Source organism: Lolium perenne, chromosome 5 (assembly GCF_019359855.2).
Source record: "Lolium perenne isolate Kyuss_39 chromosome 5, Kyuss_2.0, whole genome shotgun sequence".
Classification (NCBI taxonomy): domain Eukaryota; kingdom Viridiplantae; phylum Streptophyta; class Magnoliopsida; order Poales; family Poaceae; genus Lolium; species Lolium perenne.
The window spans coordinates 263,501,997-263,527,923 of NC_067248.2; the positions used below are offsets into that span (position 1 = coordinate 263,501,997).

Below are 25,927 nucleotides of genomic sequence, written 5' to 3' on the forward strand. Positions count from 1 at the left end.
ACTTGGTTTTCTTTAGAACGATATCAGAATGACGGAATGAGAACTCTGAACCGTCGTGGATAGCTTACCTGGTGATAATGGACTCTGCAGCAATAAGATCACTCGAATGGATGTACAGGTTTATATTGTAATAATAATTATTCTGGAGTATATTGTAGTTGGACATTAGGTGTGCAAGCTTGCTAGTATATCTTAACTAATTGATTCTTCGATCTTCGTAATCAATTTAACTTGTCAAATGCATACGCGCGTGCTGAGCATGATTGATCGATACTCCAAAGATGGTGCCGCAGGAGTGCAATTCCACAATGTCTCGTTGCTAACATAGCTGTGATAGTAGACTCTGCAAATAAGACCAACTGGAACGGATTTGCATTTTACGTTGTAATAAATATTCCAGAGTACTATATTGTAGTTGAACCAAAGGTGTGCTGAGAACCAACCTGAGGTTGGGTGGTTAGGAGGGTGGTTGTACCCCCAGCCCACCAGAGTTCAAAACCCCAGGTTTGATATCTGTGTGTCTCATAAAGGCGGAATATTCTTTCAGTGGGAGGCGACGTTCCCGTCGATAGCGAGGCGCCTGTGGTGACTTCGTCAATTTCAAGATCCAATCCGCCGGCTCGGTCTTCCGGAGGTGCTCATAGGGGGTAGGGTGTGCGTGTGTGCGTTCATAGGAGTGAGTGTATGTTCTCAAAAAAAAAAAGGTGTGCTCAAGGTGTGCGAGAGTTTGTTAATTCCCAGCTAACGGATTCTTCGTTGTAATCAATTTTCATTTTCAAATGGATACGCGCTGAGCATGATTGATAGAACAAAGATGGTAGTGAAGGAATGCAATTCCACAATGTCGTTGCTAACATAGATGTGTCAAACCACACAAGGTAAGTCGTGCTGAAATACTTTTTTTTTCGATAGTGGATATTTGACCGATAGGCTATGGCGTCTCTAGAATTCCATTTCTGAGAAGCAAATGGATGGGTGATGGCTGCTGATTACGCCGATTTCTTATTGGCTGCTGAGTACGCTCATTTCTTACTAAGTTGTTCCCATCGAATTTTTTGAAACGAGTATCTAGAACCTGCAAGTTCAAACACACTGAAGTGAAAAGATAGAACAAAATCACCTCTAATGATCACCCAACCTATGGTTGGTGCATGTGATAGGGGTTCTCTATGCATATTATTTGGACATTCTCTACATGATTGTTTAAGTGTGCTAAATTAAGTAGTGCTAGAAAACTACTGCATTTAGAGAGATGAATCGGAAAAATAGCCTGAGCGATCTTCCCTCTTGGTCTGCCTCGGCTGCTGTATAAATGGAAGCTACGGATATCACTCAGAGGCGGCAACAAATAGCGCTACACTAATACTCCACCCATCTGCCTCCATTGCCAGCATATCTCGCTAGAAAACGCTAGCTAGGATGGTGCAAGATGAGTTGACGGTGAGGCGGGGCACGCCATCACTGGTGGCGCCTGCGCGGGAGACGCCGCGGGAGAGTAAGCCACTGTCGGACCTCGACGACCAGAACTGCATGCGGATCTACCTCGTCGGGATCTACGCCTTCCGTGGCCACGCATCCAGGCAAGGCGTCGACCCGGCCGCGGTGGTGCGGGGCGCGCTAGCGGAGGCGCTGGTGCACTACTACCCTCTGGCCGGCCGTCTTCGCGAGGAGGCCGGACGGAAGCTGGTGGTGGACTGCGCCGGACAGGGCGTGGCCTTCGTGGAGGCCGACGCCAACATGGCGCTGGACGACCTCGGCGAGGTGCGGTACCCGCCGTTCCCGCGCTCCGAGGAGTTCGTCTACGACGACCACGTCTACATGGCCAACCTGCCGCCGGGCCTGCTGCTGCCCGAGATCATCGGCCAGCCCCTGCTGTACGTCCAGGTAACACGGTTCACGTGCGGAGGCTTCATCGTCGGCACCCGGACCTGCCACTGCCTCACCGACGGCTCCGGCGTGGCGCAGTTCCTCAAGTCCGTCGGCGAGCTCGCTCGCGGCGCCACCTCGCCGAGCGTGCCGCCCGTCTGGTCCAGGGACATATTCAACGCGCGGCAGCCGCCATGCCCTTCCTTCCCGCACCCCGAGTTCCAGGAGCCGGCCGGCGGGGACGACCGGCTAATGTACACACCACCGCATGAGCTGGAACGCGTCGAGTTCTCCTTCGGGCCCGAGGCTATCGCCGCGCTGCACAGCCGGGCCGCGCCGGGGAAGAAGGTATCCCGGTTCGACCTGGTGGCGGCCTGCCTGTGGCGGAGCCGCACGGCAGCGCTGGGCTACGCTCCCGGGGACGAGGTGCGGTGCGGGATGCCGGTGGACGCGCGCGGGAGGCGGCCGGCGGACTTCGGCCGCGAGATCCCAAAGGGCTTCTACGGCAACGCGATCGCGTGCACGGTGGCGTGCTGCACCGCCGAGGAACTGTGTGGCCGCGACCTGGGCTACGCCGTCGGGCTCATCAGGGAGGCCAAGGCAATGGTCACCTACGAGTACATGCAGTCCTTGGCCGACAGGATGGTGCTAGAGGGCCGTCCCGTGCCCGAAGCCAAGCGCACCTTCACCGTGTCCGACCTCAGCAATGTTGGGCTGGAAGACGTCGATTTCGGGTGGGGAAATGCCGTCTACGGCGGGCCCCCCATGAACGCTCTCTACCAGTTGCCCGGCGGTGCCACCTTCTTCCGGCGCCGCAAGAACGGCAGCGGCGAGGAGGAGACGTACGGGGCCATCTACCTCCCAAAAGACTGCGTAGCAAGGTACATGAAGGAGGTGGAGGCCCTCACCACCACCATCACCAAGCTGCCCACGGAGACCGCCTTGCGTGCCCGCTATTAATCCCTAAACCCGGAGACTGGAGCAATTATCTACTGCAGCAATTATCCCTAAACCGCGCGCCATACTATGGCTTATACTGTATCTCTCTAAAAAAATAATTTGCTTACCTGTTTGATTTTATTTTCCATTATTTGGTTAAGGCGGCCAAATACAAATATAATGCGTGTCTTTATTTTCCTTTCCCAAGAGTGCAAGTGTTGTGCTGTAATAGTAACTTACAGCATCTTTCCAAAAATAAGTTTCTTACTGTTCACAAGTACGTTGTCTCCTATAATTTCACCTTTGCAAAGAAGTCCATTCACTCGCGTTCTTATGTTTGGATAATTTCAATCATGCACCTACTCCCTCCGTTTTTCGTTACCATATGTTCTGGGTTTGTCAATGTCAAAATCTGTAATATTTAGAGGTACATCTTGCAACCCGGGAGCAGTTTAGTCCCACATGTTGCAAATGTGACGAAAGCAGTCCCAGAACTTGCAACCCGGGTGCAGATTAGTCAAAAGTGGAAGAATTCGAGAGAATTTGAATGATTTTGGAAAGATTTGACCGCGTGGGGTCAGTTGGGCAACAAAATATACAGTCTTTTTTTTTGAACAACAAAATATACTGTCTTAGTTTAAGTTATAGCAACGGAGACCGACGACCTGCGTCATGTGCCTTCTGCTTATGTGACTTGCGCATCTAACTGAACCAATTCCTGAAGTGCCTGTAGCCTGTAGGAGGAAGACTTGTAAAGATCCCAGGATCCCACATAGTTCATAGGGTCAGATTACTTCAGTGTCAATCGAACTGTCGGTAATGGTCTAGCTCCATCCTGCGCCTGTCAATGCTTTGTGGTCGGCGTGGCGCCTGAAGTTCAGTTGTCTTCTACTGTATTTAGAGCGTCAGTCCGGCTGAGAAGCGATTGGAGCTTTTTCTGTAGCTGGTTGATGGCACATCTCGGCATGCAGGAACGTACACATCTATACCAGATCCCAACTTTCAGAAATTAAAAGATTTCACAAACTTCATTGCGTGAGATCGGAGATGAATAATATCAACTATGGAATCGGATGCCTACACATGCCTGAACTTTGCTCAAGACTGTTGCAAACTCTGAATTAAAGGGATTTGACAAAAAAAAAAGAGTCAGTTCGCAAATGAGTAATGACAGCTGTGCAGACATATGAAATGGCTGACATAGCTATTCATAGCAAGTGATTAACTCTTTCCAAACTGTCAACGATTATTTTATATAATGAATACTGTGTGTAACTTAAAATGATTTAAACATAGGAGCGAACTATCAGACACTTGTAGTTAAATCTTAATTAATTAAGTAAAATTGAGATAAGGTATTTCAAATAGGCGAAAATAGCCTAAAATAACTAAAATTTCAAAATATAAGGAAAATAGCCATAATATAGAGTTTACATTTTGAGGAAATTAGAGAGTCATAATTTTGCATGATTTTGTTTCTACATGCTTATAAAAAAATCCATTTTAGCAGTTAGAAACTGGAAAATGATTTATTTGTACACAAAATCTGGAAACTCCATCTTGCAATATTCGTTAACATTCCAAGATGCACCATTGTGCAATTTACCCGTTAAAACATCTATCACATATGGTCTACATCACACATCTTTTTTACAAACACCATGTGCAATCCATCAGATGAAATTCCCAAACTTAGGCGTTAAGAAAATGAAAACATATTTTTAAAATATAATTTTGAAATTACTTTGACACTATTGTGTAGAATGATGCGATTCTTCTTTCTGCAAAAATGGACCCATCATGGCGAAAATTATCTTTTGGTGCATCACACACAATTTTATTTTAAAACCGCCACCGACATCGCGGACACTTTTTCAACAAAAAAAAACGTGTGAGATTTTTTTCTTTGTACATCACATACCAATTTTTAGGAAAAACTGTGTGCAATGCATCACAGGAAATGCCCCCTTTTGGCATTTCGAAAATGGAAAATTATTTTTGTACTTTGACACTATTGTTTAATAAGTAAAAGACTACTTTGTGGAAAAAATGGACCAATTATGATGGAAATATTTTTATGATTCATTGCACGGATTTATTGTTTTAAAACCTTGTGTGATTACTCCTATATCGTACACCTTCGTAAAACTGCGTGATTGCATCGCATGCGATTTTATTTTTTTCATACAGGATTCTCGTGCAATGACCTGGAGATTCGTAATTTCTCAAAAAAAAAACTTCAAAGTAATTGAACTTCTAGTTTTGTCAAATCGAGCTTATAGAAAAATATATCAGCATCAACTTAGTTTTGTCTGGAAAGAAAACACCGTTGGGCCTCCTCGATTGAAGATGGAACTACTAAAGGTTGTTTAGAATCCACTGAATGGCAAGGAAGCCCAATGAGAGAGCCTAATCGCTGCCCTGTTAATGTCGGGCCAAACAATGAGCTTCAACAACAGGGTGGGCCGCGCATCTTAATCCGCACACACATGCTCTTGCCATGGAAGCCCAATTCGCTTGACAAGTTCCTGCACTACTCTAGGGACCAGTTTTTCTCCCTCCAGACAAAAAGAACACTCGATCTAGACTGGTTGGTATTGATGAGGAAGTTCCTCCTACTCCTGGGTGGCTTCGTCCCCAACTGCAAGCCAGCAACACAGACAAAGACAGTCTCGCGTGCTAGCCAGCAGCCAGCCCCCGACGATGGCTCCATCCTTAAACGCTCTTTAGTATTGACTCGTCAACCAAACGCATGTTCATACATTCCAGACAAAACAAGATCGAGAACAGCTTGCTTGTACAACGCATGCACGCACCGAGGTGTTCGCCCAAAACTCCAGGAGAGTGTACTCAAACATCGCAAGGATGTAGTTTGCTGGACCATTTGAAATACTAGAAATGTTGTTTGCTTTAAACGACGATTTCCTGACCATCAAGTGTTGTATATAAGTTGTGCAACATCCTTAGCTCCTGAGCGACTTTGCAGAAAACCCAAGTGTGGCAATTAAAAAGGGTCGACTGCAACATCTCGAAAATAAGTGCGCCCGGAAGCTCTCATCTTGGAACGGGAACTATGTTACCATGGCCGGCCGCACCGCCCTTGTCAAGTTGGTCATAACCTCTCAAGCAAGCTACTACTTACTCGGCTCGTTGTCCCTATAGTCACCTTACAATTCATTAACAAGATTGAGCGGGCCTTTCTTTGATCGGCAAAGGACACCACCAACGGCACAAAGTGCAAGGTAAATTGGCAAACTGTATGCCATTCTAAGAAGCTTGGCGGGCCTTGGGGTAATGCATTTGGACAAGTTCACCACAATATTACACCTCCGTTGGCCTTGGGGTTTGAGTGGAAAGACCCGACAATGATTCGGGTTGGCTCTGGTAACCCATGTTCCATGGAGGACAAGGAAATCTTTTTTGCCGCCACACAAATTATTGTTGGAAACGGTTGCAAGACTCCCTTTTGGGAGTCTCCTTGGTTGCGTGGGAGAAGGTGTAAATATATTGCGCCTCTCATCTTCACCATTTCGAAGAGAAAAAAAGTGAAAATTAAGTGAATCTAGCCCTGAAAGATAACGCATGGGTAAAAGAAAAGTTGCCACAAGAGACAATTTCTCCTTGGAGCATCTCACGCAATTTGTCCAGCTTTGGGTTAACTACAAAATGTGCAAGTACATGAACATGTCGAGGACGACATTACATGGAGACTTATGGCAAATGAGGAATACACTGCCACCTCTGAGGTGCAATTCTTAGGATCCACCTCAGCAAAAGCTTGGGCACCTCCCAAAGTTAAAATATTTGCTTGGCTATTTACACAGAACAAAATATATATGACGGACCGGTTACAAAAGCATGGGTAGCCAAACTACAGCCTTTGCCCTCTTTGCAAGAAACAGACGGAAACAGTTTGCCACCTTTCGTTCATTGCCGCTTAACCATCCACCTTGGGCAATCCATCAAGCTTTGGACGGGCATTGCCGAGAACAAACCAACCCAATGGATGTGTCTTTTAGGACATGTACAATGCATGGACTCTTATGTAGGTGCTTAAGCTTAGATAACCGATGCAGGCTCACCTAGCGCCGGGAAAAGAATTTGTGTCCCCAATGCTAAACGCTAATTTATGGGTGCTAAAGGAGGAAAGAGAAGCAGTTTGCTGTAAAAAAACTAGGCAAGCACCTGACGTAAACTTTTGCATCGATGCTAAACCTGCTCCCGGGATTTTGCAACGTAACTGTCGATTGGCCGGGATTTTCATCCTAGCGTCGCCTGATAGCGCGCGCGTTGAAGTTGCCCTTAGACACCAATTTGGTGGAGCATGATGATGGATGGCTCAATACCAAACAGCAAGGCCACCGCCTCTCTTTTATTACTTGTCATTTGGAAAATTTGGAATGGAAGAGATGCTCGTGTCTTCCGCAACAAACATGCGTCCCCCTACGTTATGTTGGATATTATTTAAAAGGAAGCCTGCTTGTTGTTTATCGCGGGTGCTAAATACTTGGGTGAAATAATGTCGAGATAATAATCCCTTGTACTTTACTTGTTTGTTCGGACTATCTTGTCAAAGTTATTATTCTTAATTAATAGATTGAGGTAAAAAATTTGCCCCGTTTCAAATATATAAGTATTGAAAATGGCGTGGACCTGCTGAAGTGGGTGATCCGAGAAGCTTATGCAAGTTCTCCTGGTTGGGCGCCAGCGACATCATGGATCACTGGAGTTCGTTTTTGTGATGTAGTTACTGCTATATTTTGTCCGAGTTTTTGTTACTGCTACTTTGTTATCAACGAGTATGTATGTTGTTTGCCACCAAAGCCACCAGAAAGGAGAAAAAGAAATATTACCTCCGCCTAAAAAATAGTGTCTTAATTTTGGCTAGATACGGCCGATGTATGTAGATGCATTTTAGTTAGAGATATATTCTTATGTAGATATCCATTTTTAGATGGAGGAAGTAAAGATGGAGGAAGTACACTATTTTGGAGAGCTAGACTGGAAATTCTGGCCAGAAACATTGGCTTTGTTATAGCTTCTGCAACGGCAAAATAGCAAATGCTGAGCATGATTGATGCCCAGTCGTAACCTCCATGATGGTGACGACACAGCTGGTCAACCAACAAACTGAACTTGTGGTCTACAAGAGAATGTAGTACGTGGTGGGTCAGTTTTAGGGCAGCAGGGCAGACGCATCGCAATAAGGTCACGACAGCCACGCTCATCAAACTGGCGTAAAAACATGCCCAAAATCTGCCGATACTTCATTACCTACTGTTGGGTGTGCGGTAGCTGTCTAATGGAATAAACTGTAGCGTGTTAGTGTGCGTAGCCATCGAAATCTGGTTGTTTTATGTAGGACATCCGGTGTTTTCCGACATGGAGCGATAATGATGGGTACCAACCAATATAAGGGAAGATCTGGTTCGCTCGAAGTTGGGAAAATTTACATCCATCGTGATCTATATTTATTTCTGTCGTGATCCATTTTTATCTATCTACTAGTGTGATGATCTTTTTTTGAAACACAAGATGTACTGTGATCTACTACGTACATCCGATCGGAATTATTCGACGCAGGACAGTACCAGGCCGTTGTGTACGTCGTTGTGCCTGAGTCCACAGGAGTCCACATCGATTAATTTCGAACGTAGAGAATACGTGTATGGATCCCTTCGGTCGGAGTAAATTAGAATAACGGATCGTTACATATTTTGTATTTTTCTCAAAAAACTACCAGTCCTGATGCTAGTTTCCGTCTAAAACATTTTAATAGCAGACTTGACCTGGTTAGGTCCATTTGTAAGGGTTGTGTTGGCATCACATGTGGAGATGGAGCATGAGGTGGACGTGGGGCCACCTGTCGCTAGTAGATATGTTTCTCTCTCCTCATGTTGCATCGGTGCTGTAATGACGATTTGAGGACGTGGATCGAGTGCGAGGGCCCGACAACGATGGCGGTGTGCTACGTGGACAAGGCACCTCGGAGGTTGTGCAAGTTGTGGTGGCGCCACTCCGCGCTCTACTTGGCGTAGAGCTCCACCGTGGCGGCAGCCATGCGGTTGAGCTTCTTGACGAGTGCGGATTCGGAGGACAGGGGAGGGGCGAAGGGGTCTGTAGTGGCCTACGAGGAGGTCCACGTAGACCTGGTCGATCCATTGGAGCATCGGGGCTGTGCGGCATCGGCCGAGGCGCACAGTGACAATGCAGTTGAGGGAGTCAATCTTCCAGGTGGGCGGGTGATCGATCTCGCCGTCAGAGAGGGGGCAGCAGAGGTCCGTTGTTCGTGGCCTCACCATTGGACACATAAGTGAAGATCTGCCAAAAGGAGAGAGACCTTAGGAGGAAGAAGGGGAAAGAGTGGGGGCTAACAGGTGGGCCCGTGTCCACCTCAGCCCCATCTCGACATGTATTGCCAACTCAGCCCCTACAAATGGGCCCAACTTGGTATCAAAACATTTTTAGCTAGGAATGGCGCGATTTGTATAACCACGGCTGGTAGTTTTTTTAAAATAGCAAAATAAGTATCGTCTTGTTATCCTAAGGCTAATCATAGTGGGGAGTAACTTAGATATGTTACTAGTTCAACTTACTACCTCCATAGTGGGTAATAACTTATATGTGGAATCGTCAGATCGGGAGTATTTCTGAGATCGTGGTTCGACTCTTTAGGGGATTTTGTGTTAAAAGATGAGTTGCACTAATTACCGTGCAGAAAATCTATAGGCACTGTAGATTGAAACAGAGGGAGTATTATTTATTATGTTGTAAATGTTAGTGATGTACATACCCCTTGGTTGTATATTCCCACTGTATAAGGGCTTCCCTGCATATTGTATCACTTGTACATGTATTGGCCTTTTTCCCAACATGAATACCAGTTGCTCCATTCACAACATGGTATCAGAGCTACTGGTTCAGCTCTTTGCACGCTGCAACTCCGTGCTCGGTCCGCGCCGAAACCGATGATCTTTCCGGCCGCCGCTGCTCCACTTCCTCCTTCCTCTCCCGTTCTCGTCGGGGTCCATTTTTTGCTTGGTTTGAGCTCCAAATCGAGCTTGGGCCGTCCCCGCCTCCGGCCAGCTCGCCTCCAACCTTCCCCCGCCTCCGGCCAGCTCGCCTCCAACCTGCTCCCGCCCCGGATGCCCTCTTCCCCGGCGTCCAGCAGCTGCTCTGGCAGGCCCCCGTCTCCGGCCAGTCGGCCCCGGCCGGCTCTGCCCCTGTTGGCCCTGCCCCGGCCGGATCCGCCCCGGTCGGCCCCATCTCCAGCCGGCTCCTCCCCGGCTCGCCCCACCTCCGGCCGGCCCTGTTCCACCCCGGCTCGCCCCGCCCGTGGCCGATCTCGCTGCAGCGGGTGCTGACTCGGTCCAGTTCGGCCAGATCTAGATCTGGTTCAAAAAAAATTCATGGCATCTTCCGCGTCTGGCTATGTCAGTATTCCTCGGTTTCCAGTGATCTTTGATGACACCAACGACTATTGAGAGTTTGTTGCCTTTATGCGCATTCACATGCGTGGTATTCGGCTGTGAGGTGTTCTTACCAGCAAGGTCTCTTGTCCGCCGCACCCCACTACTCTTGTGCCTCCTACCCTACCACAAGCCCTTGCTGAGGACGCTACTCAGGCTAATAGGGACGCAGCCAAGTCCGCCGAGACTGCTACTGATGAGGCATATGAGGAGCAAGTACTTGCCTATTCATAGGCTCTTGGCTCCTACCGTGATAGTCTGGCTACTTATACTCAGTGGTGTGATGAGGATGCTAGAGTTGTCGATGTTCTTTCGCAGAGTGTTCAGCCACAATTTGCTTCTGAGTTTATGGGACTCACTACTGTTGCTGAGATGTGGTCTCACCTTCGTCAGCGCTATCAGCCTTCTGGGGATTCTCTGTACTTGTATGTGTTACGTCAGGAGCATGATCTTCGGCAGGGTGACTCTACTGTTGATGAGTTCTACACCAAGAGTGCGGCGATCTGGCGCCAGCTTGACTCCCTTCGCAGTGTTGTCTGTGGTACTTGCCAGTGTTGCCGGACAATACGTTCAGATATGGACTTTCAGAGGTTCCATGAGTTCATGTCTCTACTTCGTCCAGAGTTTGAGCCTCGTCGTGCTCAGTTGTTTGCTCGAGCCCGTGTTCCTATCTCAGAGGTGTTGACTGAGCTTCGTGCCGAGTAGACTCGTCTGCACGGTGCTGGACCGCTTGGGACACCTTATGTTCTTGCTGCTCGAGTTCCCACTGCATCTGCACCGCCGCTTCTACCCACACCAGCGCCTGCTGCTTCTGGAGGAGCCCGCCCTTCTCGCGGTGGGGGTCGCCCTCGTCCTCCTCGGTTTTGCACTCATTGTCGGAGGCCTGGTCACCTTGAGTCTGACTGCTATCAGAAGCAGCGGGGTGTGCCTCCTCGTGCTCCACCTTCAGCGCATGTCACCACCGGTTTCACTGGATATAGCGAGACTTTAGTCTCCTTGCCTCCGCCAGCTCTGCTTCGACGGGTACTGTTGCCTCCGCGGCTGTTTCCTCTACACAGTCAGATACCTCTTCGTGGGTTCTGGATTCTGGAGCTTCTTTTCACATGTCTCCTGACTCTTCCTCTTTTTCTTCTCTTCATCATCTTCCTCTTCGTGTTCGTGCTCTTACTGCCGATGGTACTTCTCTTCCTGTTGCTGGTCGTGCCACTCTTTCTACTCCCTCCTTTTTCGTTCCTGATGTTTCTCATGTTCCCCATCTTACCATGAACTTGTTTTCCGCTGCTCAACTTAATGATTCTGGTTGTCGGGTCATTTCTTGATGTTGATTCTTGTTCTATTCAGGACACTCACACTCGGGCACTGGTTGGGGCTGGCCCTCGGTGCCGTGACTCCCAGGGACTTTGGGAGCTTGACTGGCTTCATGTTCCTTCTTCCACCACTTCACTGACTGCACCACGTGTGCTTGCTGCTTCCACTACCGCCTCCTTTCAGTAGTGGCATCATCGTCTTGGTCATCTTTGTGGTTCTCGCTTGTCGTCTTTACTTCGTCGAGGTCTTCTGGGGAATGTCTCAGGAGATGTCTCGCTTCAGGGTTGTCATGGTTGTAGGCTTGGTAAACAAAATCAGGTAACTTATCCTACTATTGAGTCTGTATCTCAGCGTCCCTTTGATTTGGTCCATTCTGATGTATGGGGTCCCGCTCCCTTTGCTTCCAAGGGGGGCCAATGCTACTATGTTATTTTTATCGTTGATTTCTATAAGGGTACATTGCCCCTATGTGTGGTTTTGGTAATTAATGACAACCCCTATGGACTAATGTTTTCATTGAGTTTATATGAAGGAATATTCCATAGGTACTACTTGCTCTCCATGTGTTGGATTCAAGTATGCATGCCATGAAGATAAAGATATACCTTGTGTATTGGCATCAAGATCATCGGTATGAAGATATATATGTGATATGATCAAGAAGAAGAAATGAAGATGGAGTTCTTATGTGGAACTCAATATTAGCCATGCTCTATCTTAAGTGAGTATGAGAAGATACAAGGTTGAGTTGGGCAAGTTCAAGTTGAGCATCTTGAGTGGATCACATACTTGAAGCTTGCCGTCCATTTGGTGATGATGGACATGTGAAGATGTGCATCAATAGAGCTTTCCCATCATGGTGTATGGGGGAGCATTTGTGAGTCTTCACGAAGCGACGATGATCAAGTGTGGCATTCCGGCTTGAGTGGAGCTTGAAGAGCTATCATCAAGATCAAGCGGGATGCGCAAGGCAAAGGTATGGCCTTGCTAGGTTTTCCTTTTACCGGTCTCAAGGTGGTTGTTGGGAGACCGGATTATAGGATGGATAGCCGCACTATCAAGAGGGGCTTTCGGTTGGGTAACTTGATCACATCGTCTTAGGGAGCTCAATCCTTGCATGCGTTGCATATTCTTATTGCTTCTTGGTATTTCTCGGTGTGAGGTTCTTGAGCTTGTTGCTAGCTTTACAACAAGCTCAAGTTCATCGAAAACGGAGTTCACATGCATCTTCTATTGCGTTTTCGATGTTGGGTGATTTTACCGGTTATTCATGATATAAGGTTCTACCTTTTATATTCATGATAAAATCCCCTCCTACAGATTCTTGGGTTTTCACTTTCTATTAGATAGCATTCGTTGTTATCTTCCAAACAAAATTGGTTTCATGCGATTCGGAGTTCGGGAGCAATTGTTATTAAAGAAAAAGGAAAGATGAGAAAAGAATACAAAGAAAAAGAGAAAAAGGGGAGGGAGCCGGCCGGCCGACCGGCCCAGCCACCGGCCCACCCGGTCCGCGACCGGGTCCGGCGCTGGTGCCATCCGGGCCGCCTCCCGGGGCCTTTTGGCCCAACTCCGGTCATGAGGCCCGGTCCGTGACCGGCCTGCCCGGCGCTGCCCCGGTCCGGCCGGAACGCTAATCGCCGCCTCACCGCCGCGCGCTTACGGGCCGCCGCCGCCGCGCGGCCTGCCCTCTGGCCGCCTCACCGCCGCGCGCCATCGGACCGCCGCCGCCCACGCGGCCTGCTCGCCCGGGCGCTGCTTCGCCCAGCTGGGCCGCTCGCCCCGCGCGCCCTCTGCGCTATTCGCCGCTCAGCTCGGCTGCTGCTTAGCCCGGTTGCTGGGCCGGTCCGACCGGGCTGCACGTTGTCCTGTCCGGCTGCTGCTCCGGTCGGCCGGCCTGGTGGCCGGCTGGGCCGTTTTTCTGCCCGTTTTTCTGCCCGTTTTTTCTGTCTTTTTCCCCCAACAGTTTTATTTGCTCCCATGCTATAAATAGCTCTTCTTCCACCTTGAGCAAACGAGTTCTTCCCATTCTCTCACCTCCATTGTTGCTATTTGAAGAACTTGCTCTCCCCCTTAATTCCTCCAACCATTCTTGCTCATATTTGAGGATTTGAGAGAGGAGATCTAGATCTACACTTCCACCAAACCGTTTCTTCTCTAAGTGAGGGAATCTCTTGGGATCTAGATCTTGGAGTCTTTGGTTGACTTTCCCCCTTGTTCTTCCTCTCCAATCTCATCCTAGCATTCGTTGCTTTGGTGGGATTTGAGTGTGAAGGACTTGAACACCTCCGGTGTTCTTTCTTTGCATCATTGCATAGTGTTGAGCTCTCCACCACGATTTGTTCGAGTGAGAGACCGTGAGCTTGTTACTCTTGGAGGGTGACCTCCTAGTTGGCTTGGTTGGTGTCCCGGTGATCTCTTCGTGGAAGATTGTGAAGGGGCCCGGGCTTCTCCTTCGTGGAGCTTGTGAAGTGGTTGTGGAGCTTGCCATCTCCGGAGCGGAGGAAAAGCTAACCATAAGGAAAGGGCCATTATCCTTCGTGGGTGTGGTTCGGAGAATAGGGTGAGCCTTCGTGGCGCGGGGAATCCTTCGTGGGACCTCCACTCCTCCAAACGTGACGTACCTTGTTGCAAAGCAAGGGAACACGGGAATACATCCTCGTCTCCGTGTGCCTCGGTTATTTCTATACCCGAGCTATCTTTCCTTGTGATAGCCATCGTGCTTGAAGTATATATATATATCTTGCTATCACTTGTGCTACATATATCTTGTGCCTATTTTGCTTAGCTCTAGTTGCTATTGTTACACTTAGTTGAGCTTAGCATATTAAGGGTTTGTGCTTGTAAACTAAACGATAGTTTAATTCCGCATTCTTACAAGACAAAATTCGAAAGAGTTTGTAATTGCCTATTCACCCCCCCCCCCCCCCCCCTCTAGGCGACATCTCGATCTTTCAACTTCTCTCGCCACACTTGGATCTATTTTATGACTTCTCGCAGCGCGATATATAAGCGTTTTGCTGCCATGGTCCATACTCAGTTTTACACGCCTATACGTGTCTTTCGGGCTGATTCTGCTAATGAGTATATCTCCCAGCTGTTGCGTGGTTTTCTTGCTGAGCAGGGCACTCTTGCCCAGTTCTCCTGCCCTAGCGCTCATGCCCAAAATGGCGTGGCTGAGCGCAAGCATCGCCACCTGCTTGAGATGGCTCGTGCGATGATGATTGCTGCCTCTCTTCCTCCTCACTCCTGGGCTGAGGTTGTATCTATTTCCACCTATCTCATCAACCTTTAGCCCTCCACAACCTTACAGGGTGGTATTCCTCTTGAGCGTCTTACTGGTAACACTCCTGATTACTCGATCCTTCGTCTTTTTGGTTGCGTTTGCTATGTTCTTCTTGCTCCACGTGAACGCACCAAGCTGACTGATCAATCTGTTGAGTGTGTCTTCCTTGGCTACAGCCCTGAGCACAAGGGATATAAGTGTTGGGATCCTATTGGTCGTCGATGCGCATATCTCGGTATGTCACTTTTGATGAGACCCGTCCATTCTACCCGCGTCCCTCCTCCTCTTCCTTCTCGGTGGATGATATCTCGTTTCTCATGTTCCCTGACTCACCTCCTCCCGTGCCGCAGGTCCCTGCTCCATCGAGTCTCTCACCACCTTCTCCTCCTTCGCCCACCAGACCCCTCTCTCCTCCCTCACCACCCTCCCCACCCTCCACACCTTCCTCTCCCATGTCACCTTACTCGCCTACGGTGGTCCCTCCCTACCCTTTTCACTAGTCCAGTCGTCCACGTGAGGATGATGCTGCTCCTCCTGACATGCCCTCCACCTCTGGTGCGATGCCCTCTCCATCTGAGCCGACTCATCATCTTCGTGCTCGTCATCATCCTTCTCCTGATCGCTATTCTCCCACTCACTACGGTCTTTCTGCTGTCCTTGAGCCGACCTCTTATCGGGATGCTCTTGCTATTCCGAATGGCAGTTATCGATGGCTAAGGAGATTGCTGCTCTTGAGCGTACTGGCACCTGGGATGTTGTCACTCCTCCTTCCTATGTTCGTCCCATCACCTGCAAGTGGATCTACAAGATTAAGACTCGCTACGATGGTTCTCTTGAGCACTACAAGACTTGTCTTGTCGCTCGCGGCTTTCAGCAGGAGCATGGCCGTGACTATGATGAGACCTTTGCTCCAGTGGCTCACATGACCACTGTTCGTACTCTTTTTGCCGTTGCTTATGTTCGTCATTGGTCTGTCTCTCAGCTTGATGTGCAGAATGCTTTTCTTAATTGTGAGTTACGTGAGGAGGTATACATGCAACCACCTCCTGGCTACTCTATTCCCGATGGCATGGTTTGTCGTCTCCGGCGCTCTCTCTATGGCCTTAACCAAGCCACTCGCGCCTGGTTTCAACGTTTCGCCTCTGTGGTGACCTCTCCTGGTTTTGTCCCTAGCGCACATGACCCTGCGTTTTGTCCACACATCTTCTCGTGGTCGGACTCTCCTTCTTCTTTATGTCGATGACATGATCATCAAAGGTGATGACCCTGAGTACATTGCCTTTGTCAAGGCCCGTCTTTGTGATCAGTTTCTCATGACTGATCTTGGTCCTCTTCGCTATTTTTTTGGGCTTGAGGTTTCCTCTACCTCCGATGGCTTCTATATCTCCCAGGAGAAGTATATTCAGGACATTCTCACTCGTGCCGCTCTTGGTGATGAGCGCACTGTCGAGACTCCTATGGAGCTCAATGTCCGCCTTCGTGCCACTGATGGTGATCCTCTTCCAGACCCGACTCGCTATCGTCAGCTGGTTGGGAGCCTTGTCTACCTTGCTGTCACTCGTCCTGACATCTCCTACCCGGTCCACATTCTGAGTCAGTTCATGTCTGCTCCTACTAGTGTCCACTATAGTCATCTCCTTCGTGTCCTCCGCTATCTTCGTGGCACTATCTCCCGTCGTCTCTTCTTTCCTAGCTCCAGCTCCTTACAGCTCCAGACCTACTCAGATGCTACCTGGGCTAGTGATCCATCGGATCGCAAGTCTCTTTCTGCCTATTGTGTCTTTCTTGGTGGTTCTCTCATTGCTTGGAAGACCAAGAAGCAGGTTGTAGTCTCTCGTTCGAGTGTCAACGATGAGTTGCGAGCGATAGCTCTCTTGATGGCTGAGGTGACTTGGTTACGCTGGTTACTTGAGGACTTTGGTGTTTTTGCTGACGCCCCGACTCCTCTCTTATCGGACAGTACTGGTGCCATCAGCATTGCGCGTGATCCGGTGAAGCATGAGCTCACCAAACACATCGGTGTTGATGCATTATATGTGCGTCATGTTATACATGATCAGGTTATGGCTCTTCATTACGTGCCTTCCGAGCTACAGCTTGTCGACTTCTTCACGAAGGCCCAGACTAAAGCACACATGGTTTCGTTCTCTCGAAACTCAATATTGTTGATCCACCATGAGTTTGAGGGGGATGTTAGTGATGTATAGACTCATTGGTTGTATATTCTCACTGTATGAGGGCTTCCCTGCATATTGTATCACTTGTACGTAGCCTTTGGCCCAACGTGAATACCAGTTGCTCCATTCACAACAGTAAACTCATCTCATCTTGGGGTATGTGATGTTATGGTAATATAGCTAGTTACCACCTCACTCTGTTTCTTCATTCATTATCATGACATGTAACTAAAATGCATTTAGTTGTATGATGTTCCTAACAATGTTCCTCCCACTATGAGTAGTCTAACCCGAATTACAGTAGTTTTAGGTAATTAACTCCTCCGGTCTGACTCGTTGGGTGATCATTTAGCATTTATTTAATCCATTGATATATTGTTCTATGTGCATGCTTAGATCATCGCTGTTCGTAAACAACCCATTGCCTAAACTAAACGCCCTTGGCCAAAATCTAAATCAACCTCATTTTTAGTTCGATATCGGTCAGATTACTGTCCTTCGGCGTCGTGTAAGACCAAACTATTCCAGATCATGCCATTAGGGCATCTCCAGCGTCCTTCAGCGTCACGTCCGGATGGGTCCAACCGGACAAATCGTGGCCCAGCGCGTGGATCCATCCCAAAAACGGATGGCCGCGGCGTCCGGGACAATCCAAACCCGGCCCAAATCTTGGACGAGTTTGCGTGGCCGCGGACGCCGATGGCTGGCCACTCGCGTCCTCCTTGTCCTCCCCTGGCCCGCCTGTCTGTCTCCCAAAACACAACCCCCTCGCACACATCTTCCGCCGCTCCGCCGCCACCCAAGGACCGGCGATTTGGGAGCGGCGTCGACGCCGGCCACCGTCGTCGAGACGCCGGCAAGCGGGGCGGAAGCATAGGTCGCGATCCCACGGTGCTTTCGGGACGTCGTAGCAGAGTCGGAAGACACCGTCGCTGTTGTCCTCTCGCCGTCGCGAGACCTCCCGCCGTTAGCAGCTGCGCCGTTGCTGCCGGAGGTGAGCTCTCATTCGCCGTGTTTCCAGACCGCAAGTCGGCTGGGACGGCCATTGCCTGGAGGTCCCTACGGACGCATTGGATGGCCTCCGCCTGCGAGGTGTTCGATGAAATGGGCGAACTAAAAATTGTCCCTTTCCATCTGTAGATCATGGTGGACAGCGACGACGACTGCTTCTTCAAGAAATTCATCGACACGTCGTCAGACGAGGAGTCCGACGATGAATTTTTCATGGACGTTGCGTTGATCATCCACGACCACATTGTCTCGCAGATCCCCGTGTACCGGGGTTCCTTGCCGGGGCGCGCGGCCGCCTTGGATCGCAAAAGAGAACGCGGCCACGACCAGCTCTTCACCGACTACTTCCAACCCAAGGCATTGTTCACGCCGGCCATGTTTCGCCGTCGTTTTCGGATGTCCAGACCGTTGTTCCGCAGGATAATGGATGGCGTCAAGCTCTACCACAACTACTTCTGCGCGAAAGTGGATATAATTGGCAAGGTAGGCCTCTCTTCGTACCAGAAATGCACGGCAACGATTAGGATGCTCACATATGGTGTTGGCGGTGATTTCGTAGATGAGTACACGCGCATGAGTGAGTCCACCTGCTTGGAAGCGATGTACAGGTTCTGCAGAGCAGTGATCGGTTTGTTCGGAGAACAGTATCTCCGTCAATCTACTGCAGAGGACACAGCTTGTTTGTTGTCAATCGACGCTGCTTCCAGGGGGTTTCCTAGGATGCTTGGCAGCATAGACTGCATGCACTGGGAGTGGAAGAACTGCCCCTTTGGTTGGCAGGGGCATACAGCGGCCATTCTTAGGGGTGCACCGTGATTCTTGAATCTGTTGCTTCACATGACACATGGATTTGGCACTCATTCTTCGGAATGGCTGGCTCGCACAATGACATCAATGTGCTGCAGCGCTCTCTGGTGCTCCCTGATGTGGACTTTGAGATCAATGGACACCACTACACCAAGGGGTACTACCTTGCTGATAGTATCTATCCACCTTGAGCTACACTCGTGAAGACAATCCGAAAACCCAACTCAGAGCAGGAGGCAAGATTTGCCAAAGAGCAGGAGGCAGCCCGGAAAGATGTCGAGCGGACGTTTGGAATCCTCCAAGCTCGTTGGGCTATCGTCAGACACCCTGCCAGAGCCTGGAGTGGGAGGTGATGACCGTTTGTGTAATCATGCATAACATGATTGTTGAGGTAGAGCGGGATGATTCACTCTTTGATAATGAGTGGGATGGCCAGGGAGAGTTGGTTACTCCTCAAGGTGGTCCGGCATCATTCCAGGACATCCTCCATGCGCACCATGAAATTCGGGATCTAGCTATACACAACCAGCTACAGGCTGATTTGGTCGAGCACATGTGGCAGCATGTAGGGAACAATGTTGCAAACAACAATGATGAAGGAAATCCCGAAGCCTAGAGCATTTGTATCGTTTTTTCATTTTATTTGAATAATACTTTGTCATTGATTACGTGGACAATGTCCTTATGTAATAAAATTTGAGCATTTGAACTATTATATATATTTTTTTATAATTTATTATGCTTTTATAGTGAATTTACAAGCAAATAGCTACTATACGGCGCCGCGACCCAAATCTGCGGCATTGGGCACAGCACGCGACCAAACGGACGTGCAGACGCGGGACTCCGTCCACGCGGTCACCCAAACGGCCTAAAACGGATAGCCCAGCGCGTCCGTTTGGGTCGCAGGGTTGGAGATGCCCTGACAACGTTGAGCGGAACGGACAGGCGAAAAATCTGAATCATGCCCTAACTGAAAATCTGCTAGCTGCAGGATAGCAAAGGTGTAAAACTGTTAAGCACACATACTTGGCAGTTGGCACAAACTGGGAGCTTGATCTGGAACCTCCACGAGTCCCCATGATAATACACTCTATAAAGTGCACGACATAGACAGGCACCTGTCTAGAGGGAGGCCTTCATTCTCTCACTCATTCCAATAGTGACGTAAACTTGTCTCTTGTCTGAGTACAGCTCAAAGCCCAACCAAAATGCTAATCCACGTAGCTTCTCAGTCCACTATATGTAGCAGCCATGCATCCAAAGGTCCTAATTAAGCTACCCCCAGCAAAAGCACAGCCACGTCCTGGCTGGCTTGACTCCATTTCTCTAGCTTCCAAGAAAAACCAACATCTCCGATATATTCAGGTTCATCAATCTCGATCCACATATCACGGTAGCTCGCCATGGACGCTGTTGCGGTGGCTGGGTGTTTCCGGGACAAGACCATTCTCGTCACCGGCTCAACTGGGTTCCTCGGAAAATGTATGACTATATATGTACAAAAGATAGATATATGCTGCATGTGTACATTTACATAAATTCCTTACCTGCATTCACGTATACATGCAGTGCTGGTGGAGAAGATACTGAGGGTTCAGCCGGACGTGAAGAAGCTCTACCTATTGGTGCGCGCACCGGATGCAGCCTCCGCCGAGCAGCGTATCCTGTCCCAGGTAAGTCAAAACCGTGTCACAGCAGTCCACAGCTACAAATGTCATGCCACATATGAAAGGGTCAAACCTTACAAGTGTAGTTGGTAGTTACTAACCTCCTTGGTAGTCATTTAGTCAATTGGTCATAATTTCCTGCGTGCAGGTACTGGGGAAGGATCTGTTCAACACCCTTCGAGAGAAGCATGGGCTTGCTGGCTTCCAGAAGCTCATCAAAGAGAAGATAGTTCCTCTCGCTGGAGACGTGGGGACTCGTGACTTCGGCCTCGATAGCTCCAGACTCGAGGACCTGTGTGAAGAGATCGATATTATCATCCATGGGGCAGCAACAACCAGCTTTTATGAAAGGTACAACAATTGAGAGATCACTTACCACAAATACTTGTTACATTTAATCATTTCTATTAAGATCAATCAAATAATCAATTACCTTTTATTCGCAAAAAAAAAAAATCAATTACCTTTACCACCATCCAATTGATGGTCTTACCGACCAGACCCATGTGTTGATGTAATCTTTAATTAGTGATATAACTTAATTTGTGATTTTATCACGTATGTTTGGTGGACTGGTTGTACCAAGATAAACACTAACACAAACAATTGTATTATACTAGACAAAGCAATCAAGGGGTAGGTAAATCTACAAAAGACGTAAGACAAAATAAAGTCTAATCACCAAGAATGTTAAACTTAGTGACTCACTACAAATATAAAAATGAACAGGACTGAGAAAATATATATAATAAATAATTTTTAGAATTGAACTCTGCGAACATACATGTTGTATCTGTAAAAGAAATAGCAAATTCAAGTGCTGGAAGGACAGAAGTCAAGCAATTATACTATTCCAGGTCTTACTGCTAATTCTTTTGCATGTTCCTTGAATTTTATGGCACATACAGGTACGATGTCTCTTTGGCAACCAATGCATTAGGAGCTCAATATGGATGCGAATTTGCAAAGAAGTGTCCTAATCTGAAAATGTTGCTTCATGTTTCCACTGGTACGAGTGTACTTATTTATGTGTACCCCATTGTCCACACAGTGCTTAGTTCATCAGAAATGGTGCAGAATCACAAAATATGATGAGAATATATATGCTTAATCAACTTTAATAACCATGTCTTTTTTCTATATTAGCCTTTGTAGCTGGTACCCAAGAAGGACTTTTACTGGAGAAAGCACTCAAGATGGGTCAAGCACTACGACCGGGTTACCACTTGGACATTGAAGCTGAGTTGCAGTTGGTTGAGAAGGTCAAGACTGAACTCACAGCAGCAAAGAGTGGTGGTTCAGACCAATCTGAGAAGACAATCATGAAAGAACTTGGCTTAAAAAGGTCTGACCAATCTAAATATGTGCCCCCTTATTTTAAGGACATATTTGACACTTTAGAGATCAGCATGTTATTCAACATGCCATTCTGTGAGGTATCTTGGTAAAGAAAATGTAGTATCTCAATTTTGAAAATGATTTCCATGAAGAAAATACAACATACCATCTTTCATCTGAGCAACGTAAATAATCCTTCAAGTGTTATTAGTCGAAGTTTTCTGATGGAGCCACTATATTTAGGGAGAGGTGATAATTAAATTACATCAAATTACTTTGACAGTTATGTCATTACTAAGGTAGCTCTCATATCAAACGCTGCCACCTTTAGGCCTCTTGTTTGGAGCATTTTAGATCATGACCCGTGCCAACTTAAAGAGGCGGTTGATTTATAATGGTTTCTCTAAAGTTGAAGGGGCTTTATAGGATCCCCGTAGATTTGTGACAGAAATAAGCTATATATATGATTGACCTATTAGAGCTAATACCTAAAATTCACAAAATTTTACTAACAGTAGATGAACTTTACCTGTTGCTACTCTGGATGGCATTCTTTCTTAAACAAAAATGTTCATGAAACGGTAAAGGGATCTAATATTAATCAAAAGATATACATGACAAGTCAGCTTGACACAATCTAAATTATTCGTAAATATTTGAAGGGCTTGCCATTTTGGATGGCCAAACGTATATACGTTTACCAAGGCTATGGGGGAGATGTTACTTGAGCAGCAGAGGGGAAACCTTCCTGTCGTCATTATTCGTCCCACCATGGTAACCAGCACTTACCAAGATCCTTTTCCTGGGTGGATAGAAGGGGCAAGGTACGATCAACATCTAAACATACTAGCAATTTGTACATATCTATATTATGCAGCAATTACTGCTGTAGAGTTACTACACTACATATGCATCCAAGCTGGACATCGTCGAAACAGATAATAAGTTTTGCACTTTTGCTACCATTTTATCACCAGGACAATTGATGCTCTCGTTGTTGCCTATGATGAGCAGGCGTTCCCCTGCTTCGTAGGTGATCTCAAAGACACAATGGATGCGGTGAGTAATACACAATGATTTATTTTTGACAGGAGAGCAGCACACAATGATATTCATATGTACTACCTATTAAGGCTGTAGACAGAGTAATAGAAAGCATGTTCAACTTGGGAGATACTAATAGTCTATATATATAGGTTCCTGCTGATATGGTGGTAAATGCAACTCTGGTAGCTGGGGCTGTTCACTGGAATGAGAAAGGGCAAGTCATTTACCATGTGAGCTCAGCACTCCGAAATCCATTGACCGGTCAGGTTTTTGAGGATGCATGTTGGGATTACTTCTCCGTCCATCCTCGTGTACTAGAGAATGGGAAACCCCTCCAAAATAGAAGGCCATATTTGTTCAAGAAATTCGCTTACTTCCGTGCATATCTGGCCCTGATGTATAAGCTACCACTCGAGGTGCAGAGTCATATGTTTTATAATTCATACACACATGCCAATATAGTGTCTATCTGTTAAAGTCACTCACATATTTTTTCCATATGTTTATTTACATCTGAACAGATGCTGCATGCAGTGAGCCTATTATTTTGTGGGTTATTTTCACAATATTACCAGAAGCAAAACAGAAGATACACATTCTTAATGCTTTTGGTCAAACTCTATGCACCATATGCCTTCTTCAAAGGATGGTGAGATACAATTTCTGCCTGTGTTCCATAACTTATTGTACTTTCTAACTTGCCATTCGGGCACCGACAAAGTGTGTAATAACCCCATTAGATCCCTAATTTTTCTAGCTTCTATGTCACTGTTAGAGCTTATATACATGGTTTAGGTTTAGAGGGGTACTAGTACATAAGCATCTTATTAGGGTTCTGGACAAAGTGAAGAGGTATGAGCTACCAACATATTGCCAATACATTCAAATCTCTACGTTTGACTCATATCAACCGACTTAGTTATACTATTCATTTAAATTAGATAGGTGCTGCAAATTTATTCGTGTATTTATTGTAATGTATACATGTTGATCCAATTTTCTTTGATGTTTAGCTTTGATGACACGAACTTGACAATCTTGAGGAAGGAAGTAAAGATCAATGGCAATGATGGTAGCCTATTTAACTTTGATGTCAAATCTATGGACTGGCACCAATATCTCTTGAACGTCCACGTCCCAGCTGTACTAAAGTATGGTCGCAAAAAGAAGGGAAGCGTGTAGAGAAAGAGCGGAATCTTCATATTCTTGAGATGAAGGACATGCATCGTTCTCCAACAAAAATGTATATCATACTGCTAAAGATTACCATTTGTATTAAGTGAAGCACACATACAACTATGTGATATATATTTACAGTATTCAATGAACAAATAAATACTCAAATATCCCAGTGTTTTTTGGATGTGCCACATGTGTCAATCAGAACAATTCCGGACAAATTGTCATGTGTAACATATGGAGGAACAGATGAATCAATTGTTCAATACAAAAAAATAAATGGTTGGATTTGAGATCTTAAGTGTTACTGATACAAAGGATATGAAAGCATGCCATGTCAATAGTTGGGTTGGTAAATAATACTGCACATATTTTTCCTGTTTAGCAGAAATTTCTACTGAAGTGTACCAGCCTGTTAGATCAGATAGCCTGATACAAAGCGTAGCTCTTATCTATATAGCTTGGTCCACCGAAGGTTTTTTCTCCTTCTAATTACCTATTAAAGCTGAGGTATGTCCCATTGTAATGGAGCAAGTCCATTAGGTGGTTAGCTTCTTCCCTGTGTTTGGCGGACCTGCGCTTTTGCTATGCCAGCCCGAGGTCTTCTTCACCCATTTCTCTTGGCTGCCTCATTCCCCGATCGTCTTCAGTCCTTCATCACCATAACCACGCGATCTCTCACTCACATTTGACATTCAAAAATCAGCAAGCCAAGGTCCCAGGCACCAATTTTTTCGAGAATGTTTTAATTTCATATCTCCAACAATGTATAGAACATATTTTAGTTCTTCGATTTTCACTCTATTTTTCTTGCTGTTTGACGATATTTGGATTGCACATAAATACCATGTGTTATAAGTACCCAAAAGAAGAACAATCATTGTATCATCAATACCATGTGCTAACAGTGTAGATCAATGTCGTGGACAGTGTCATGTCTGACATGTCGAAGAAGAGAGGACTGAATTGCTCAACGTAATAAGAGGACGAAACTAACAACACATAACAAGTTGTTCGCCTTGCAGAAATGAATGCACCGACTGAACATCATAAGCAGGCTTGTTAACATTTCGTCTCCCCGCAGTTTTTCAACAAGTTCAGTAGTAGAGCTTTAAGAAAAATCAACCTAGTTTCTACACTGGCATGCGAGACAACGAGGCACGCCAAGCTACAAGATTTCGGTGGCGACTGCCGACTGCCGAGCCAGATTGAACGGAGCGTCTTTTTTTTCCGAGAACCAGGCGGAACAGTTCATGGGCTTTTCTGTTGCTGCGAGTTATTTTAGGCCGTAGATTCAGTAGGCCGGCCCACTTTTGCCATTTTTCTGCGGGACTACAAGCAAACGCGGGAGCAGCTACCCATCGCCCGTTAGCGATGGTTTACAGTATCTCCAGTCGCGTCTCCAGGCAAATCCGGGAGCAGAACAAGTGCTGACAAGGGGAACGAACGACAGGCTGGTTCTGGACGAAAGCGACAACCTATTTTGAAAATTTTGTTCACATTTGAAATTTGCAAAAAGTTCAAATTTGAAGATTTTGTTCACATTTGAAATTTGCTCAGATTTCAAATTTTCTCAGATTCGAAATTTGCCCATACTTGAAATTTGCTCGGATTCAAAATTTTCTTAGATTCAAAATTTTCTCAGATCTGAAATTTGCTCAGATTCAAAAATTGCCCGGATTTGAAATTTGCTCGCATTCAAAAGTTGCTCAGATTTGGAATTTGCTTACTTTGAAAAACCCACACAAAAACCGAAGAAACGAAGAAAGCCAGCAGAACCGAACCAAAGAGAACAGGAGACCGAACCAGAAAAAAATGCACGAAAAAATG

The 25,927-nt window shown here is 46.9% G+C and overlaps 2 protein-coding genes and 1 long non-coding RNA gene across 3 annotated transcripts; 2 read left to right on the forward strand and 1 right to left on the reverse strand.

Moving 5' to 3' along the window:
- Positions 1–1,329: 1,329 nt before the first annotated feature.
- LOC127302943 (benzyl alcohol O-benzoyltransferase-like) lies at positions 1,330–3,082 on the forward strand. Its single transcript, XM_051333680.2, has one exon. The coding sequence runs from the start codon at positions 1,420–1,422 to the stop codon at positions 2,824–2,826; it is 1,407 nt and encodes a 468-aa protein (XP_051189640.1). The 5' UTR covers positions 1,330–1,419; the 3' UTR covers positions 2,827–3,082.
- Positions 3,083–19,892: 16,810 nt separating this feature from the next.
- Positions 19,893–21,685, reverse strand: LOC127302945 (uncharacterized). Its single transcript, XR_007853198.2, has 2 exons — positions 20,998–21,685; positions 19,893–20,966 (listed from the first exon to the last, which is right to left on the reverse strand). It is a non-coding gene; the product is annotated as an uncharacterized lncRNA (long non-coding RNA).
- Positions 20,153–24,281, forward strand: LOC127302944 (fatty acyl-CoA reductase 1). Its single transcript, XM_051333681.1, has 10 exons — positions 20,153–20,348; positions 20,436–20,539; positions 20,682–20,884; positions 21,442–21,542; positions 21,680–21,878; positions 22,534–22,695; positions 22,849–22,930; positions 23,068–23,334; positions 23,440–23,567; positions 23,932–24,281. Exons 1-10 carry the CDS (start codon positions 20,270–20,272, stop codon positions 24,098–24,100), a joined length of 1,494 nt encoding a protein of 497 aa, XP_051189641.1. The 5' UTR covers positions 20,153–20,269; the 3' UTR covers positions 24,101–24,281.
- The last annotated feature ends 1,646 nt before the right edge of the window (positions 24,282–25,927 follow it).

Excerpts from the sequence above, each read along its gene's own strand:
- LOC127302943 (XM_051333680.2), top strand. The coding sequence starts at position 1,420 with ATGGTGCAAGATGAGTTGACGGTGAGGCGGGGCACGCCATCACTGGTG.
- LOC127302944 (XM_051333681.1), top strand. The coding sequence starts at position 20,270 with ATGGACGCTGTTGCGGTGGCTGGGTGTTTCCGGGACAAGACCATTCTC. Across the intron at positions 20,540-20,681 it reads AGCAGCGTATCCTGTCCCAG|GTACTGGGGAAGGATCTGTT; the intron begins GTAAGTCAAAAC and ends TCCTGCGTGCAG. Across the intron at positions 21,879-22,533 it reads AAAGAACTTGGCTTAAAAAG|GGCTTGCCATTTTGGATGGC; the intron begins GTCTGACCAATC and ends AAATATTTGAAG.